General features: G+C 36.9%; 1 protein-coding gene across 1 annotated transcript in view; it reads right to left on the bottom strand.

Annotated features, from left to right (window-relative positions):
- Positions 1 to 440: 440 nt before the first annotated feature.
- Positions 441 to 19882, bottom strand: part of LOC126970439 (uncharacterized) — a 103937-nt gene continuing 84495 nt past the window's right edge. The window contains exons 3-14 of the mRNA XM_050816325.1: positions 14051 to 14105; positions 11589 to 11730; positions 10528 to 10633; positions 9869 to 10027; positions 9546 to 9671; positions 7901 to 8013; positions 6331 to 6429; positions 5172 to 5349; positions 3282 to 3434; positions 2583 to 2781; positions 1559 to 1865; positions 441 to 1291 (exon numbers count right to left, since the gene is read on the bottom strand). Of these exons, the coding sequence (XP_050672282.1) occupies positions 1213 to 1291; positions 1559 to 1865; positions 2583 to 2781; positions 3282 to 3434; positions 5172 to 5349; positions 6331 to 6429; positions 7901 to 8013; positions 9546 to 9671; positions 9869 to 10027; positions 10528 to 10633; positions 11589 to 11730; positions 14051 to 14105 (1716 nt within the window). The 3' untranslated portion in view covers positions 441 to 1212. The remainder of the gene's footprint in view (positions 1292 to 1558; positions 1866 to 2582; positions 2782 to 3281; positions 3435 to 5171; positions 5350 to 6330; positions 6430 to 7900; positions 8014 to 9545; positions 9672 to 9868; positions 10028 to 10527; positions 10634 to 11588; positions 11731 to 14050; positions 14106 to 19882) is intronic.

The following is a 19882-nucleotide window of genomic DNA, read 5'->3' as shown; positions in this document are numbered from 1 at the left end:
GAAAGATAAAGTCGCACGAGTTTGCAAAGTGTGTGCCGACATTTTAAAAAAAGAAACCGGAAAAAGGGGGCGCAAAGAGACCATTTATTACTGCCCAGACTGCAATGTTCCCCTGTGCTACTATCCCTGCTTCAAAATATTCCACACAAAAAAAAATTACGTTACATAATTAGCTCAAGTATGTAAGATTGTTTATGTTGGAGTTTTTTTTTTTTCGATTTTAGACCTCTTTTCTTAAATTTTTTTCATAAATATTATTTTTTATTACAAATGTTTTTTATTTCATCCCTAAAAATATAAAGAACAATAGTACATATAAAAAAAGAATAATAGACATATCACAGATAGTTTTTATTTTATGAGTCATAGAATATCGGCAAAAAACGCCGGCGTACCAGGGAAAGCCGCCTTTATAACGGTCGGCTGTTAAAGTGTTAAATGATTCCTGTAGAACTTTAATGATTGATTCGTTTGTAAAATAATACTTTAATAACTGATATATCGATATATTTTTAATAAATAAATAATATAAATTTATCGAAATAATTAATTTAAAAATCGTTTAGAATCCATGTTGTTGTAATCTTTAAAAAAAAATCTACAAATTTAAATTAAGATGAAGAACCTCACAAATCTTCGTGAAAAACATAGAAAATACTTAGTCTAAAAAGTCTTCAGTTCACCAATCAGAATTTTACAACCAAATTTAGTAATTTTAAACGATTGAGATCATATATGCCACAGGAATATTACTTGAAATGCTTGAAATAGAGCTTTTATAGTTCATAGTCTACCTTAGAAAATGTTATTTTTTTTCTTACTCATTATAGAATGTATCATAGAGTACTATTACCACTCTTTACCAATACCAATACTCTTTGAGACACTTGTATTATATTCTACTGAAATTATCACATATTAAAAAATATATATAAGTCGCTTGCATAGATGCTGCTCGATGCTTTTACGCAATTGCTATCTCTTTTACCTGAATGGGATATAAGGGATTGTCAAGCGGTTAAGCCACGCCTATAGCGGTTTACTCTATTTTGAATGTATGACCTTAAATTATAACACTGAAATCACAGTTTAGTTCATAGATTATTAGTGAGACGCGTAGCACTGTACAAGCTGCTGCTAAGTGGAAGGCACGCTTATCGCTTCCGATCAGTCGGCGCCGGTTGTCAGGTAACACCCTTACAGTGTGACACTTCAGACGGGAGTACCAAAGTCGGGGTCACCGTCGCCGTTGACGAGGCCGCACGCTTCCACGCGACGTGCAGATCCTATCCTGTAAAAACAGACTGTGTTGTTCAAAATGTATTTATTTTATTGAAATAAATTATAAAGAATTTAAAAAAATAAAATTAAGTGTTTATTGTATTGAAATACAAGTTCCGTCGGGTAAAAAATGCTAGCACACACGTAGTATAAAATCAGTACTGGATTTTTTACTGAAAGTTTGGATTCTTAATAATTTAATTGATGTTTAAATTTTACGGTAGGTACTTTCACTGTTACGGTAGTAACAGACCGCCGAAGGTAGTCCTAAAATTACCTAAAATTTCTCATTTCCTTTCTTGCTTTACTATCGCCATTCATTTTCATATTTCTATCTCTTGTCACTGAACTCGTCAACACTTGGGGCGTACTCGACGTTGACTTTATCACTGTTGATGCCACAGTCGCGACCGATGGAACAGCTTGTGTCGACGAAACGACAGCTGCCGTCGACGTGGGCTTCGTAGCGTTCAACGACGTAGCTGCGACGTTGCCGATTTGTGCGCTCGGCAGTAACGACGGCGCTGATTTCACTTGCGATGGCAGCACTATCACATCCGGTGAAGCGTTATTGGACTGTTCATCTAAAATGTAAATTATTATTATAATCGTTATAATAACAATAATATTGACACACTTTTTACACAAATTATCTTGCCCCGAGCCCTAAGCATATATGGCCTGTGTTATGGGTTACAAGACAATGATATATTTAATACAATATACTTACTTAAACATACATAAATACATTTAAACATCCAAGACTCGGAAACAAACATCCATATTCATCATATAAATGCTTGCACCTACCGGGATTCGAACCCGTTATATAAATGAATAAAATTTCTAATTCTTCCACAACTACTGAGGATTACAATTTAAGAATTTCCTTATTTACATTAACAAACTTAGCAACAACAGCAATCATATTGATTGGTAGTTTTTAAATTATGATTTTACAAATATGCGCCTCCGTTATATGTGACGTCTTCGTCTTCAGGGTGTCTGGCCATAATGTTTTTTTCTTCATGTAGATAGAGGAATTAATTAATCGAATTAATGAAAATTCAAACTAGCAATTTCTCAAAATCTACAGCATATTCCGCCCTTAAAGGCCGGCAACGCCTCTCTTGACCCCTGATGGTGCGGATGACCATGGAGGATTTACACATCACTTTTTAACACAAGGGCCTCTTGTTCGTTTGCCACCTATTATATAAAATAATATAGGTAAATACAACGGAAGGGGTAATTGCTATGAAGGTTTTCATTGGAATTAACATCCATCCCGCACAATTGACCTGTGTGCACGATGGTCGATGGTGCTACTTCATGCCCGTCCTCTGACTGCATGTCTCCGACGGCTGCGTACGCGCCCCTCACTCGCCAGTCCCGCGTGCGAGCCAGCTTGTCGGCCCCGTACACGGCGCCGCCACTAGTGACGTCATCCGAAGACTGAGTGTCCGAAATCGCGCTGTACGCGCCTTTCGTACGCCAGTCCTGAGTTATAATATTCATTTTTATTCCTTTAATCGGATAATATACGACATATGGTGTCTCCAATGCTGCCATCAGCATAATAATGCAAACAAAATTTGAAAACAAAATTTTATGAACGATGCGGGACTCGAACCCACGACTTCTCGGGTTCCGTGCGAGTGCTCTTCCAACTGAGCTATACGTTCGAGTGATGTATTGTCATAAAATCTTAACATAAATTTTTATTTGTGTATCAATCCTAGAAGTGAGGGTTATCACTTTAAAAACATAACAAAAACGTTCACGAGTTAAAGTTAGAAATAAAGTGAGATTTTAGATATGAACGAAGCCAGTGACTAGGTGTTAATTGTGACATGACGATATATTATTTTAGAATAAAACATTCTGCAATCAAGTGTCGCAAGGTAATAACAGGTGTTGACATGATAATTATTTATAACTTATTGGATACAAATTGTTTAAGAGTTTAAATATTGATGAAGACTTGATAAGCTACACACCTGTGCTTTCCGTTTCTTTCTGAGCGAGGCCGCTAGATGGACCGGCGTGGAGCAGGGCGTGAGACGAGGTGACAGACGCGCCATCAGAGGGGATGCGTAAGGTGACAGGTGGCTCACCTTCGCGTCCACCGGCTCGTCATCCAACTTCACCATCTTACATTGGAACAAACACACATATTATTAACGGGTCCATATTGGCTCACTTAAAGTTCTTTACCCGAAATTGTTCTTCCTAACTATTTGAAATCCGAATGACCGTAAAGTTTTCATTCATACTATTTGTAGTGCTACCGGCGATGCTCATAACAGTGATGTTTCCGAAAATTGTAATTAATAACATCATTAATGTAAATATATTTAAACTCCTACTGTTTTTTACCATAACGCTTTTATCCCTAAACATACTCACCATAATATTTTCACTCATACTCAAACCAAAATAAAAGTCTAACCTCCCCCCTCCCTAATCTGTTAATGGGGGGAAAAGCCTAGAATTTTGTTCTGGCACTCGCCGGCACTCTTATTACAACGTATTACACAGTTTTCAAGAACAACCAAAATAAAAGTCTACCCTCCCCCCTCCCTAATTTGTTAATGGGGGAAAACGCCTACAATTTGGTTCTGTTGTTTACGTTACTACGTTGGTTTAACTGTTCTAACATAACCTAACCAATTTTAATGAATTGTAGTTGATAAAATACTTGTGGTAATGTTATTCGAATACCGTCAAACCAAGTACCATTTTCTCGGCTAACATTAGATTTGAGTTTGCATGCTTTTTTACTGCATATAAAAGAGCCCACAGTCCGATTGGATGAATATACAATCGTCATTGGTTTTTTATGATGATTACAATTTTTTTGCCTTGGAATCATTCCTTTGCTCTCAGCAAGGGCAAGAGCTTGCTCGCGCGTACCCAATAGTTGATGGGTCCATTATGAATAAAAAGAAATCTAAACAAAAAAGATTTTAAATGAATAATAGTATAAACGATGGTTATATTGAAAAAATATAGGAAAACAAATAAAAGTATAATAGATGTTTATTGCTACTGACATTATGAAGTTGAATGCTTCGGAATTATTAACATTAGAGACAATTTAATTAGGAATTGTGATTGTTAGGATGAAAAATGTTAGGAAGAACATTTCAGATTTCCAATTATCGGAGTTGAAAGTTTAGGTGAATTTTGGCGCACCCATTATTAATAACATTAACAATTTCAAATCACCCATCTACTATGAAATGGATACTAAGGTGTCGTAATTTTGAGATAAGTTAATTGACAAAAGTAAGTATTCGTAAATCATGGATAGACTTTGCTTAGACGCTGCATAATACTAAAATACGATGGCGCAGTAGTGCGGGAGGAGTTACTTAATACAGGGTAGTCAAGAGAAAATTTTACGACTAAAACAAGCGAATCAAGTTTCGGATGGTACAGTCACGTATTTCGAAATGTTCAAGTGATGACAAGATACGACCTGGATGACAAATGTCCAAAATGGCGCCGCATGATAGGGAAAATAGACAACGTAGGAAACACGAAATATGTGGGAGTGGGAGGCACCTTTGCACAGGATGCCGGCTATATTATGAGTACCACAACGACGCCTATTTCTGCTGCTTATAACATTACTGTGTTTCGGTCTGAAGGGCGGCGCATCTAGTGAAATTACTGAGCAAATGAGATTTAACATCTCAGGTATCAAAATGTCGAGCGCATAGTGCCGATCAGAATTTTTGAGTTTTTCAAGAATTCTGAGCGGCACTCCTTTGTAATGGGCAGGACGTATCAATAACCATCAAATGAACGTCCTGCTCATCTCGTCCCTTATTTTCATAAAATGTATGTTGATCTAATGTTACTAAAAATTTGTTTATGTGTACCTCAAGCCTCGCTTCGATTTTGATGGAGTCATCGTCCATATCGAGTATGTTGAGATTGTTGTCGATGTTGTTGTACGGAGAGTACGGCACGTGTTGTTGTTGTAGCGGGGAGCCACGCTCGCAGTACTTCGGATAGTTCCCCTCGGCGTCGCTGCACGAACGATCATCGGACTCACACCTGTTCATATTAACATTTTAACTTGCTATACAAATGATTTGAGTTTTCTTTAGTGTTAATTCCGCCAGAGACCAGTGTCGTGCCCGATTTTGGCGAGACAACACGTCCTGAGGATGCCTCGTGTAGAAGCGAAATACGTGTCGAAATGTTTAAAGACAAATATTGGCGGAATTAACTCAAATCATTTGTATAATTATGGATTTCCGCAAAGTAACGCCTACTTCAATAAATTTTAACTTGCTTCCAACCAAACTCAACAACAAAAGAAATGCGAAGAATTTTTAGTGGTTTATGTTAAACATGTACTTTATTAAAGCCTCCGCAGACGATAGCATTTGGTTCACTGCTGCTGGCACACTTCTTTTCTTTACTTTTTGTTCAACGTTCGACTATCATAAAATATGTCAATTGAGATTTCCATGGGAGTTTAGCTAGGCTCTACTATATCTAAGAACCCGGCAATACTTCAAGACGGCCCACATTTTAGAGCTCTACAAAGTGCGTGTAGCATCTGACCCCAGTATCAGCCCGATCCATTTGACCGCGTGCAACACAGATCAGCTCGAATTGTCGGAGACCCAGTGCTCTGTGAACGGCTGGATCACTAGGCCTAGCGTAGAGACGTCGCTTCATTGTGTCTTCTACCGCATTTATCACGGGGAGTGTTGCGAATTCCACCTTCGCACGACACGCCATAAGGATCATCACCATCTGGATGTGTGGCAGTCCTCCATAGTGCGGTTTTTCAGGGAGCTTTCTTCCACGTACTACAAAGCTGTGGAATGAACTTCCTTGTGCGGTGTTTCCGGGACGATACGACATGGGTACCTTCAAAAAAAGCGGGTACACCTCTTGTGATACCTCCGGTGTTGCAAGAGAATGGGGGCGGCGGTGATCACTTAGCACTAGGTGACCCGTACGATCGTTTGTCCTCCTTTTCCATTAAAATAGCACCTGCGACACCGTCATAGAGCAACTCACCTGTTGTTATACAAGTCCGGAGTCCGCGGCGCGGTGGGCGTGACCCCAGAGCCGTCCCGTTCCTCGCAGAGGTCCGCGTCATCCGGGTACAGTGGAAATCTGATCCCGAAATGTTAAGTGTTAATAACTAATTGCACTATATAATTTAAAGATATATAGGGACAATAAATTCGAAAACACACTGTTTAGTTTTGTTACATACACATTTATTATATTCTACACTTATTTCTATTATCTTTATTATTGATTTGTATTCTTGTGTAATTTGTGTTATGTTGCCCTCCCTGTATTATTCCAACCAATAAGAGAAGATAATGCGCTGGATTCGAGAACAAGTGACGCTTAACTAATAACGGCGAAGTGCGGACTCTGGTTGCAAGCGCGAGAGGATGAAACAGGTTTTTCCTTAAATATTGTATTGCACTTCTAATAAGTGTGCCGGCCGGCTTTGTGAACTATTTATTTGGGTAATCAAACGAAGTGGATCAATAGACTAAATAATTGTTTGGTGTTGTGAACTGAAGAATCCTTGGTATCTACTATATGGTGTAAGTTTATTATAAAGTACACGTACGTGCATTCTCATTAGGAACTGGACAGGATCTTATTAATCCAGCGACCTAAAAACAACTACAAAATAATTACTATAACTAATCATTTAACACACACCAACTGGCGCACGCTACCGGCAAGGTAATTTTATCACTTATCATACAGTATTTTAGTACTGCTCATTATTATTATAATTATAGCCGTAGGTATTGTAGTTCCTTAATTACAACACCTACTTGGTTCGTTCAGTAGACACTCAGTACACTAGACAGTCGCGAATAAGCCGCAGTGATGAACGATGCAATGGTTTGTGAGCGTCTGATTTGACAATACTTTGGATACAATTGTTATTATAAACTGTTTATTCTACAGCTTCAAATATTTTCAAGTTGCGTTGATACAAAAATGCTCTAAGTATAATGATAATGATTTGACTCCGAGTTTATGACATTATCAACCGTTGATCCGGGATTATAATTAAACTACTACTGAAAAGATTAAAAAAAATTATAATTATAGATAAAATTTTAGGCTTTCGTCATTCATTTGATCAATGGAGAATAATAATAAAAAATCAATGCTCTTAATAACCCCTATATATTGAGTTATGATGAATGATATTATTAGTATTTAATCACAAATTATTCACTAAATAAATGTCTTTTTTATTGATGATGATGATAGTAAAATATTGTTGTAGCATGGTGCGGGTGACAGGTGAAAGTTTAAACATGACCGGAGATCGGGCAACTTTCAAACGAATTATTATTATGTACTGAATAACTATTCTCAGAGAGGAAAAACATATTCATAATTTGATTCGAAAATAAAATTAATTAAACGATAACACTGAATCGTCACTGGATTCATCATCTGACTGGTATAGATTAAAAAGCTCGTTAGTAACAGTTAAAAAACGATTATTTTAATAAATACTACAATGACATAAGTACTACTTGTGAATCGGTTAATATTTAAAAAAAAAATTATCTAACTCAACATAAGGTGTGTAAGCAACCTGTAGTTATCATCGGATAGCCTGTCGTCATCGTCGGTCGCGATGTACTGCACACACAGGGCACAATCTCCCTTCACGCTCTGCAAGGCCTGCACTGCCTCTTTGTGGCACGCCTGTCAATCATAATATAATTACCATTAATACAGTTTGATGGACTCATGTCATGTATGTTATATTTAATTCTAACGAAAGTACTAGATATCCCTGAACGAGATACCGTTCTTCTTACATCGCGATAATGAATGAATGGTTGGTGGCCTAGTGCCTAGGAAAATATACAATTAGGTCTCAGAAATAATGTTTTCATTAAGTTGGTTTCTTTTTCGGTACCTATCGCCGCGCTAAACATTGGTCCTTCGAGCCGGAACCCCATCCACACGGTTTCAAATTGCAAATAGGTACAAAACATTCTACCGTTGGCATCACTCACCAATTTAAACACGAAAATAGCGACACAGAGAATTTCAGAACTAGGTGAAATTTCTAGTCAATTCCGAGATGAAAACCAAATAGCTAGGTTACGGAAATTGATAGTATTGGTTTCCAAGGTTCATTTAAAACAAGATCTCGATCAATTGTCTCCTAAACAGTGTCTCCTCGAGTGTTGACATCCCTATCGTTCCTTGCGCAGAAGAAGAATTCACCGCAGAAGTGTACAGTGAAGACAGGCGTCATCCGCGCCACTTACATTTAGCTGATCCCAAATTTGGACGATCAATGTTTTGTTAGACGGAGTAGTCTCAATGAAATTCCAATTCTAAAGTTCCAATTGCGTGTTATATTACAACCTATGCGACAAAAATTATTTCGACTCGCAATATAATATTTGAATAGATTATCAACAACTATACACTAACCCAGCCCTACCTAAATTTGACAGACTATAGAGTAATCTCTAATTTTCTAGGCAAATAAAGGATACATATACAATGTTATTTATAAAAAATTGCATGGGGTCATGCTATTAGAATAAGTACCATTTATAATTGTATTCGTGACATGAAGATGCGCTACTAGTGTGTGCCTATTCTAAAAAGTTAGCAAAAGTTCCTTGACATAAAACTCTAAGGCAAGTTAACAAGTCAAACAACATAATATAAGTTTGACAGATGTTAATCAAAAATACAGGATGTATAATGGTAGCATTGTCGTTTTTCACAATATACACAAATAAGCCATCTTGAACTCAGATACTTATACCTACTAGCGCAGTTCCGCAATAAAACCGTACAGCTAACTTATATCTTTAAACGAGCAATTCTTGTATATATATAATCTGAATCTCGGAAACGGCTCCAACGATTTTCATAAAATTTAGTATACAGGTAGGTTCGGGGGCGAGAAATCGATCTAGCTAAGATTCAATTTTAAAAAATGTAGTTTTATCCGCGTTTTAATGAGAAACAGCTACAATAACATTAGAATACAAAGGTAAATTTCGGCACTATATACAAGACTATAATAGCTCAGATGCGACATTGGATGATCCGGAAAGCAGAAGACCCCGGTTTGAATCCAGACGTCCTATTAGATTTTTTTTATTCAAGTTTTGTACATTCTTTAATTTCCGAGCAAGGCGCGACCGTCCAGATATTCTATATTGGAATGGGGACTAAACCTAGTACCTTGCGGAGCCCCACACTACCTGCGTGAGATCCAGATCATCTATGGCGAGAATGGCATCTCCGACGTATAGCTCTCCTGTGAGCGCAGCCGGTCCACCATCCTCAAGCTCCGATATTAAAATAGGAACACCATGCTCACGACCTCCCTGCCAAATCAAGTGAAAATATATTATCAAATGCTGTATATAAGTAATTTTTTGTAATTTTATTATGTTAAAAAAATTTAACAAATTAATTAATATAAAATTACACATAGAATTTATTTGATTTTTATTGATTAATCTCGTAGGGAAAAAGTTGAAAGTGATAAATATTTATATATTCGTAAAGCTTTCAGACTCACAGTAACTGAGATGCCTAGCCCCAGGCTAGGGGATCGGCGGACCCGTACAGTACGCGGCCGCGAACGTTGTGGACTATGGGGCCGAGCAGGCCGCGGTGAGGTGCCCCGACACACGCGTACCAGAGTCTTATGGCGCTGAAGCAGTATCTCCGCTTCCACCTGCAATATTTTATGCATCTCTTTAATTGATACGTTTTACAACCATTCGGGTATTTAATTTACACCATCAATTGCGTTTAAAAAGAGAGTGTATTAATTGTGTTTAGGTTAGAAGAGCGCTGTAGCTAGTGAAATTGCTAAGCTAATAACGCTATGTCTATAAATGTGAATCCGGAATAGTGAGGCACTACGAGGTAATGCGCAGTGCGTATCAATTGCTCACAACACAAAAATATAGATTTTATAACCCCCTAAAAATATGTTCTAATAAAATAAACTATAGTTGTTGCTCTTTTTTTCTTCCTATTCTTCCTGAATAGAAATCAACTCTATTTTAAGTCATTTTTATTACCCACTTTTATTAATAAATATTGTTATGATTCCGAAGTCTGTTCACGATGAGAAGAACCGGCTTCTGCCATTGTCTGTAAATAGCCACATACGTTCGCTTTTGCCATTCATTCTCATGCATATAACGTTAAGACAATAATCAAACACACCTGCGCCCAGAGCGAGTCTCGCAGTTCCGACCGCATGTCGCTACCAAGCAACTGCAACTGTTGTATTCTACCCGCTAATTCTTTATCTAAATATTTTGTAGCCAGCCTGTAATAAAGAATATATTTTGTACAATTTTATACTTCCAGCTGTCCATAATAACGATTTTGAAATAAGCTTTGAAGGAGAATTTTGCCCCACTGTGGAACACAACAATTGGTAAATCAAACACTACAGTGAACGACTTAATACTCTCCTGTTTGCTTACAGTGGTCAGTAACTTGCCATATGGCAACGGCATGAGACCACTGTTTAGTATTCTGTTATTTGTTTAGCATACAAGACATTAATACTATCTATGCATTAAACGTTGGGGCCAGTTATCGTTATATCTCCAATAGCAAATACCTCCACTGCCAATCCCTAATATTAAATCAAGTCTAATGAAAGTCCTTAAAACAATCCATAAGATTATTTACGGGGCTTCCAAATTATCATATAGTTTAAGAGTATGCCATACTAATCCAGCAGATTAATACCGGTACTAGATCGTTACCTAGGATACTTATTAAGATATACTATGTAAGTATACTTAAATATACATGACTTGAAAACAAACACTCATATTCAAATACATACACATACCTCAGAGGTACAGATCATTTATTACAGGGTTATATTATATAACCATTTTACCAAATTCACTGAAATAGCCAAGATGATTGCGAAACTGAGTGGGATGGACAGACCGTCGTTGGGGCAGTAAAGTCCCCGAATGGCGACCACGTACCGGAAGACGCAGTGTTGGTTGGCCCCCCACAACAGGGACCGACGATCTGTTGGATGAGGGCAGGGCAAGACTGATCGTCGTGGAAATCTTTGAGGGAGGCCTTTGACCATCAGTGGACGACTTCCGGCTGACGATAATGATGATGATGATATAACCATTTTTAATGATATAAAGACATGCTCAACATCAGTGCAATAAGGACTGGCAGTAGTGAGCCTGACCAACCCTACGAGAGCAACATACTCGAGTGTAGTTGTCAATCACAACAGTTACCTCGCACCAAACAGTTCGGAATGCAGCGCCAGCACGGTGTCTCTGAGCGCGGCGTTCTCACGGGCCAGCTGCGCCGCTTCGGCCCGCGCGCGACTCGCCTCCGGCACGTTTCCCGCCGCGTCCCCACTGTCCTGACAACCACCTACCACGACACAGAACATACACTAAAATTATAAATATCAAGTTAACTGTAGCACTCACCACAGCACAAAACTAAGTGACGGAACCACAATATAGAATTGGAACATTACTTTAACTTCAGTCTTCATACCAGAGCGCCCGAATCGACGCACGCACACATAAATACGACTTACAAGGCCGCTAAGCAATCTTGCAAGTACAAACTTATTGATTATTGACGTGGTCGCTAACTATGAACTTCCCTGTTCCCTCGGAATTTCTCTGCATGCAATTTCTCAGAAATGCGGAGATCCTGGAGAAGAGAGAGGAGAGAATCAAAGTTACCGACATAGCGCAAATGATTGCGAAACTGAAGTGGGAGTGGACAAGGCACATAGTTCGATGGACAGATGGCCGTTAGGGCAGTAAAGTCCTCGAATGGCGACCATGTTCTGGAAGATGCTTTGTTGGCAGGCCCACCACAAGATGGACCGACGATCGCCGCAATACGATGGATGAGGGCAGCGCAGGACCGATCGTCGTGGAAATCTTTGAGGGAGGCCTTTTCCAGCAGTAGACGTCTCCCGGCTGATGATGATGAGTGCCACGCCGTACGCAGCCGAGACTGGTCGCTGACCGTGTTAAATTAGCTGCACCTCGCCGTCTACGTCGTCAAACTTTTTTTATGTAGGGACCATCCCTAGCCGTAGTATCCTAGATGTAGGTATAAATTTCAAGAAGACCGCTGAGTTACGCTACTGTTCGGGCTTATATTAATATCGCACAGTTTCAGTTTGCGAATATGTTCTCCCGACAGTTATATGAATTTTATTACTCCAAACGGGATTTCTTGAAATAATTTTGTATAAACGTTATAACATCATTGGTTGAGGATACAACTAGAGGCGACAAGAAATAACTTTTAACCAAAACATTTAACAAAATTTTAACAAAATGTTTCTAGATGCAGGTACCTATTTCATAAACACAATCCATTTTTGTTTGTAACAAGCTAACAGAATTTCGCTCTGATTATTTGCGCCAAGTAAAATGCAACACATAAATCTGACAATGTATATTTGAACAGAAATGCGCTCAAAGGCTCTCGATCCTGATCGGATAACGGCTCTGATTGCGGGCTACCGGTGCTCAACGATCAGATAACAGGGATTATATCGCCGGAGCACCAACATAATGGCTGTTTACAATACGAAATAAGGTACCCGGCTTTTTGTTGTGGATTTACAATATCGCTTGCTACATCATTCACTTTCCCTCGAAAGAGCTGTCGTATATTTATCGGAGAAATGATATATTATGAGATCACCTTACCATCACGGACTAGAAATAAGAAGGACTCCGCGCCGTGATATTAGCAAGTGAAGCACCTTTATGCTTGTGTGTGTGCGGTTATGGGGTTATACCAGTTACACAATTTTTCTCCCTTAAATATGGACAAATACTTTTATATTATTGTTTTTACACTTTTTCACAACGCACGACGTCATTTTTAAAAAAAATTATTGCGACGCAAACTGATCTGTCACAGACGATGGCAAATCTCATAATGGCGGCCGATCGGCTTATATTAGTGTAAGTGTGTGCGTGGGGCTATGTATTTGCACGTTTACCGGCTTGCTTTGGTGCCTCACTGTTATGTAAGGTGACACGGAGTCCTTATTTTTTTAATCGTCCGTGCTTACCATAAGCATTTGTTGCAGACATAAGGCTAAGCGTATGGTGAGACGCAGGTGATACGCAGCACAGCACAGTACAGTTTATGTAGGACAGGGCAGGCCAGGTAGAAATAGGCCACGAGTGTATGCTGCGACGCAACAATGACACTTTTGCGTCGTATAATGAATAAACGTGTTCTAGTTGACGAGGAAAATGAGTACATAGAATTAGGATGAGGTGAGCGAGATATGCTTTTAAAGTACGAGAAACTTTAAAAAAATATTTAAATACTCTAGGGGCAGTTTCTTTGTAAGCTGACGTGGTTGCAAGAAGTCGTTTATAAGTTTTTTATTCAACATACATAATATGAAAAACGTTTAATTTCTCGGCAATAATTAATTACCCACTATAACTCTCTAAATATATTTTTTCAATAGTCTGGATGGTTAGAATCATACAAATAAGGTTCACAACTGACAAATTTAATTAAATGATCTGTAATTGCAGCAAAATTGGACCTGCGTCTCAGCATACACTTAGGTTAAGCCTAAGCGATGAAACTTTATCACACATTTGGATTGTAAAATATCAGACAAAAGAGGGTTCAATATACCTGTATATACTTGAAACGTCAAGTAGGGTTATAATAGATCATAATAACATACCGGCTGATGCTGCTCGGGCCTGTATCAACTCGGTCCTCATATCTACCAACTCCGCCTGGAACAAATTTACCAACTATTTATTGATTCTATTACATATATAGCAGTATACTAAGTAACTACTACAGCGTTTGCGAATGATGTATTGCTATCACCGTTTAATGACAAGATCTTATCTATCCATAGTTATGTCCAATATTATTATATTATTAGTTATAGTCCAATGCTATCTGTCGATAGGTTATTGAAATGTGAGTAAGCGTAAAAGGATAGATTTCTCTACCTCTAGTAAGTTAAACTAAGGATAAATAGGTTATTGAAAAGTTCATAAAATAATAAAATTGTTTTATAATTTAAAGAATTCACTATTTTTATTAAACGAAACGGTAGCCGTCTCTATGTTACGTCATCAGGTCATGTAAGCAATGAAGTGTCATCTAATCAAGGTCTATAGGTTCTGGATTATATCAGAGCATTTGAATACATGTCTATAGAGTAACATGGTCTTCAGCACCTTCAAATTAACGAAAGTTAAAAATGTAACATTTAAATTTATTTTTATCGCGATCTAATAAAAATTTGATTTGAATTTGACTATTGAATGAAAATCCTTGTTTTTACAGTACTTTTGTATAACCTTAGGATAGAATTCAAAATCCATACGTGGACAAAAGTTTCTTAAAATCCGCAGTGTGGATGGAACAGCACTCAATCAAAAGGTATGTGACGGTGTTTTAGTTTGTGCTGTGTGTGCACACATATGTGTGATTTCAGCATTTGCGATCACATCAAATAGCTCTCCGAATACTTTGCGTGAAGAATCCTCGATGGATCCGACAATTCGATCAGAAGCATGCGGTCAAATGGTTTGAGTTGATACTGGGATGTCATGAGATCATGGATGTGAGATATATATATATTCCATAATTTAGGTAAGTAACCGGAATTTCGCTACGGCGATTGCTAGACTGTAGGCCGGCTGGAAGTAGGTATTGGTGTCCTATTGATTCCTCGATGACAATTTCATCACTTTGTCTTACATATGATATTAAGCGACCCCGTACTCTCCAATACATTCTGTTGTCGAAGAGCGACTCAAGGCTTTTTTATATACATTATATGAAGGTGCATTCGTTGTTACATTAGATTTCCCAGCCACTGTTCAGGCATTATTTATAAATAAATTTACTTAAATGTTTTAATTAAACAATGGCTCTGTCGTAACTCCTACTACTCCACTGCTGAATATCTATGTGATCCGACAGCCTGGGACTAGATTATGATTATTTTATATCAATAGCAATGACGTTACAATATTGTATATCTTATTAAAAAGAGCGCAAAAATTTGTTTCTGAAGTAGTACCTAGTATATTAGAAAGGACATCAAAAATAATTATAAAGGAATCAATTATGAGAAAATAAATGCCTTTTATGCCTTTTAATACATCTATATATAAACATAGCATTCATGAAGCCATCGTTCAATCAATGTGCTCCTCAACTAATATAAGATCGATAATAACATTAGATACAATCTAAGCTATAGTAAATTGTGATATATGGAGGATGACAGGAAGCGGTAACCCTGCGGGCGCAACGTGCGTCTACGATCACTGTTCATCAATGGTACCATGAATCCATAAATCATGGACAAATACATTCGCATTATAAATAAATGGCGATGTATATCTATATAACGTTAACATACAATAAACAACGTATGTATAATATTTTATGTAATCGAGGTTACTTTGCGGAAATCCATAATTATCCAAATATTTTGAGTGTTATTGAGTGTTAATTCCGCCAATATTTGTCTTCAAACAATTCGACATGTGTTTCGCCTCTACACGAGGCGTCCTCAGGAGATATTGACTCGTCAAACTCGGACACGAGACATCAATTGTCAATTATTGACACTCAAGAAAACTCACCACATCTGGATAAAAATATGTACAGTAACGAATTATATATTACAAGTGCTGACCCGGCAAATATTGATTTTTTTTTTATTATTTTGAGAGTTAGACCGTTTCTTGGACATTGCAACATTGCTTTATTTTTCTAAAACAAACGCAGCCTGAGTAACTCCTTATTACATCAGCTCCATGCCAATAAAAGTGCCGTCAAAATAGGTCCATCCATTTCAGAGATTAGCCGGAACAAACAGACAGACAGAGAAGAATTGTAAAAAAAGGGGTATTTCAATATTACAAACAGACACTCCAAATTTTATTTATTCTAAGAATAGATATGTAAGTCAAAAAAATATAGGTTTCAGATAAGTAATCAACAACAAATATACTAAAAAAACGTTCTCCGAAACAAGCTGCATCTTATAAGTATAATTCCGATCGGTTCATTAATTTTCGCAACATAACCGAAGGAAAAAAACAGCTTTCCATTTATGAGCGTAGATTGATTGTATTCGTTGGAAGAAGTAGGCACAGTGAATTAGTTTCACTCTCACTTTAATATCAGCTATAGGGAAGTGGCCATGTGTGCCTGAGTATACTTACATAGACGAACTTCTTAGCATTCCATAGTCAAAGTCATATGACACTGATGATGGGATACGGGCATCCTTATGACAAACTTATCACCTTTAGTGCTCACGTTGCTCTCTCTGCCTAACCAAAACTGTTGAAAACCTTTAAGAACCTATTAAGAATTTACAACAAATCTCTATAGTTCAGAAAGAAAAAAAGAAAGAAATCAATTTATTCTCCAACTTCAAGTATACAAGTAGCCTTATTTATTAATTTACATGAACATGCAGAAATGGAGTTCACCTCAGCATAATACTGATCATACCCACAGGTGATATGATCAGCGCTGGTCTTCCGGAGAACCCCAGATCAGCGGACTGTCAAACTACTCAAAGGTTATACTTTTTTTTTTTTTAATTTATTTAGTGGCACGGGATGCAAGTCCATAGGCCAATCAAAGGTTATACATATATGAAGGGTTACCATACTAAAATAATAATACCACAATAAAAAAAGTAATAACAACAAAACAAAAATTACATAAAATTTCGTGACTTGACCTAATTCAATAATTAGTACTATAATTAAGAACACACAACTAAAATAGCAATAACAAGTAATAATAATAACAAGTGAGTACTAATTGCGTGATTGAATGAGTGCTAATTCTGCTGATATTAATAAGAATCTCTCTAAGAAGAACTCATGACAAGACAAAAAGTACTTTAGTAGGATGATATGAGAGTTACTGATACTGTGTGTATTAAGTTATTATTATTTAGCATATAAGTAATCTATGTAGCCATTTCTTGTTGAGTAATCTAAAACCCAATAATAGTATCAGTAAAGTCAAGCGAATTTTGCCGCGTGAATCCAACACAAATAAATTTTTAACGATATAAGGAAAACAGAAAGGCAAAATTTAATACAATCAGTAGCTGTGAATCATTAACTGCTAGAATTCACCGAAGACGTCTTCGGGATAACGAAGTTAAACAGAGTTGACACAGCAATTAGGAAAGTGTTGGTAAGAATTGGCAAAGTACCTACTGCCTGAGTGGGGTTTTCCTAGAACCCCCAGAACGTCGGCCAGCTGCCAGTACTGTACCTGGCATGAGCATTGGGTAACAAACTAATTTCCGCTATGCGATTTAATATTCTTTTACAGTTAGTAAAATATAAGTTAAAACAGAATGGATTCTGCATAGGGAGTAAATCAAAATGGATACATCAATAAAATAAATTGTAAGTAGTACATTAACTCATTAATATTCACTATTTCACTATCTAAAATCTAAATCGTATCATTTGTTAGATCGCCAAGGAAGCACGGAAAAGCGTTAAGTATTGATTATCACACCTCTATATCCACAAAAATTGGTTTCTTACGGAGTCGATTACAACATAACGCAATGAAAATATCCCGACGCAAAAAATACAGTGCACAAAGAAGGATCTAAAGAAAAAATTTAACCGAATAGAATATTTATATATAATTTGAAATATCCATTAAAAAATTTATGAAGTTGCTTCCCAAAAATAAACTTTGGAGTCAAAAATCTCCGTATTTTCAGCGATGACAACATTATTTTTTTAAAGAATTGAATAGAATTAGTACTTTTCTAAAACTTAAACCGATCAATTTTATATGTAAATTTTATATGTAAATTTTTAATAAACAAAAGAAAATCAGTAAAATAAATGCCCATTTGCAGCTTAGCCACATAATCAACACAAATATTGTAGGGTTGGTTGTAGCGTTTACAATCCTACTAGTCAGTCCGCGCCTTAAGCTTAATCTCCTTAATTCGGGGCACACTAATCATTACATAGTTTCGATTGGGTAACAAATTACCCAACACGGTTTCACTTTTACAAGTAAATAGGGATTCGTTCGATGGATTCATGTACAGGTTCTGTGACGCAACTCTCGTTGTAATTGGGAGCTACTTGTGATTGAATGGTGCTTAATGTTTGCGTCGTCTACTCGAGCTTTCATATACACTTGCTTATAATTATTCATTGATTATTTATCGTTCGAATCACATTAAGGGCTTATGTAATCAAAACATTTAAAGGTAGTTTGTAGTTTAGTAGACACTTTCGATTTGTAGAGAATTTAGCTGGCAGTGTACCTTATTTCAATCTTTTGCCGACTGTCCCTAGCTCAATCAACGTTTCTATATTTTATGACAATAAGGGACAAGACGAGCAGGACGTTCAGCTGTTAGTAATTGATACGGCTTGCCAATTACATTAAATGCCGTTCAGGATTCATGAAAAATCCAAAAATTCTGAGTGGCTCTACAATTGCGCTCGTCCCTTTGAGACATAAGATGTTAAGTATATTTGTAAGTATACATAAAGTAGTCTCAAATACAACCTAAAAAGGTTCTTGAGCGCCTCTGCTTCTCTGAAACCTAAGAGGTTGTTGTGTATATATTAGGGAACATTATTTTCCCATATTAAGAAATTAGGCAGAATAACATTATATAATGATTAAGTGGAAAAGTATGTATGTTCGTCAAATATTCAAACTGTCTTCTAATAATATAATAAATGCGAATGTGTTATATCGCAAAATTTAAGAGATCCTCGTGTAATGTGAGTAATTCGAGGGCAGAAGCTATTCGAATGATACTTAAGATAAAATTATTATTATTAATATGTAAACTAAGCCATATTCTCAGCCTGCAGGTCTCTTTATTTAAGAAGTAATAAATAAGTTAAGTGATAATTAATTGATGTGATCTGTTCTCCATTATTTTTTAAAAAGCAATGTCAATGATCCTGTTACGACCTTAGAAAAAACAATATAATATTTGGTATTTGCGATTATACAAAATAATTAAACATAGACTCACCAAAAATCAAGTAAATGAACCAAATAAAAAACAGACACTAATACATGGGGCACACTAAAAGTTTTGCACTTCTAGCTACTTGCAACCATTTGAATTTCGAATGTTATATTTTTTGAAATGTTGCAACCTTCTTAGATTAAATAAAAAAATTGGCGGGAAATCATTTGTCAATTGTTTTTTATCACACATCAAGGTTCTATGTACGCAACGAAAATGAAATTAAGTCGAAAAGATTTTAGAGCAATGATTTTTTATGTTTTTAAAAGTTCTCTCTTTCCGCTCGTCACCCATCCTGCACAAAGCACCCTGTGGTTTCTGTATTTAACCCAAAATCAAAGATTTGATAAGAGGTTTCACTTTTACTAATTCCGAAGAGGCAGTGATAGTGTTCAATCAGCACGTAGATAACATGCCTTCAGATCTGTGGTCCTCCCGTTTTTAAAAATGGTTTGATCGCATGAAAAATGTTTAAAATTTCAA

This window comes from Leptidea sinapis, chromosome 1 (genome assembly GCF_905404315.1).
Source record: "Leptidea sinapis chromosome 1, ilLepSina1.1, whole genome shotgun sequence".
NCBI lineage: Eukaryota > Metazoa > Arthropoda > Insecta > Lepidoptera > Pieridae > Leptidea > Leptidea sinapis.
The sequence above is the reverse complement of the archived record's forward strand: the minus strand, read 5'-3'. Positions and strand labels throughout refer to the sequence as shown.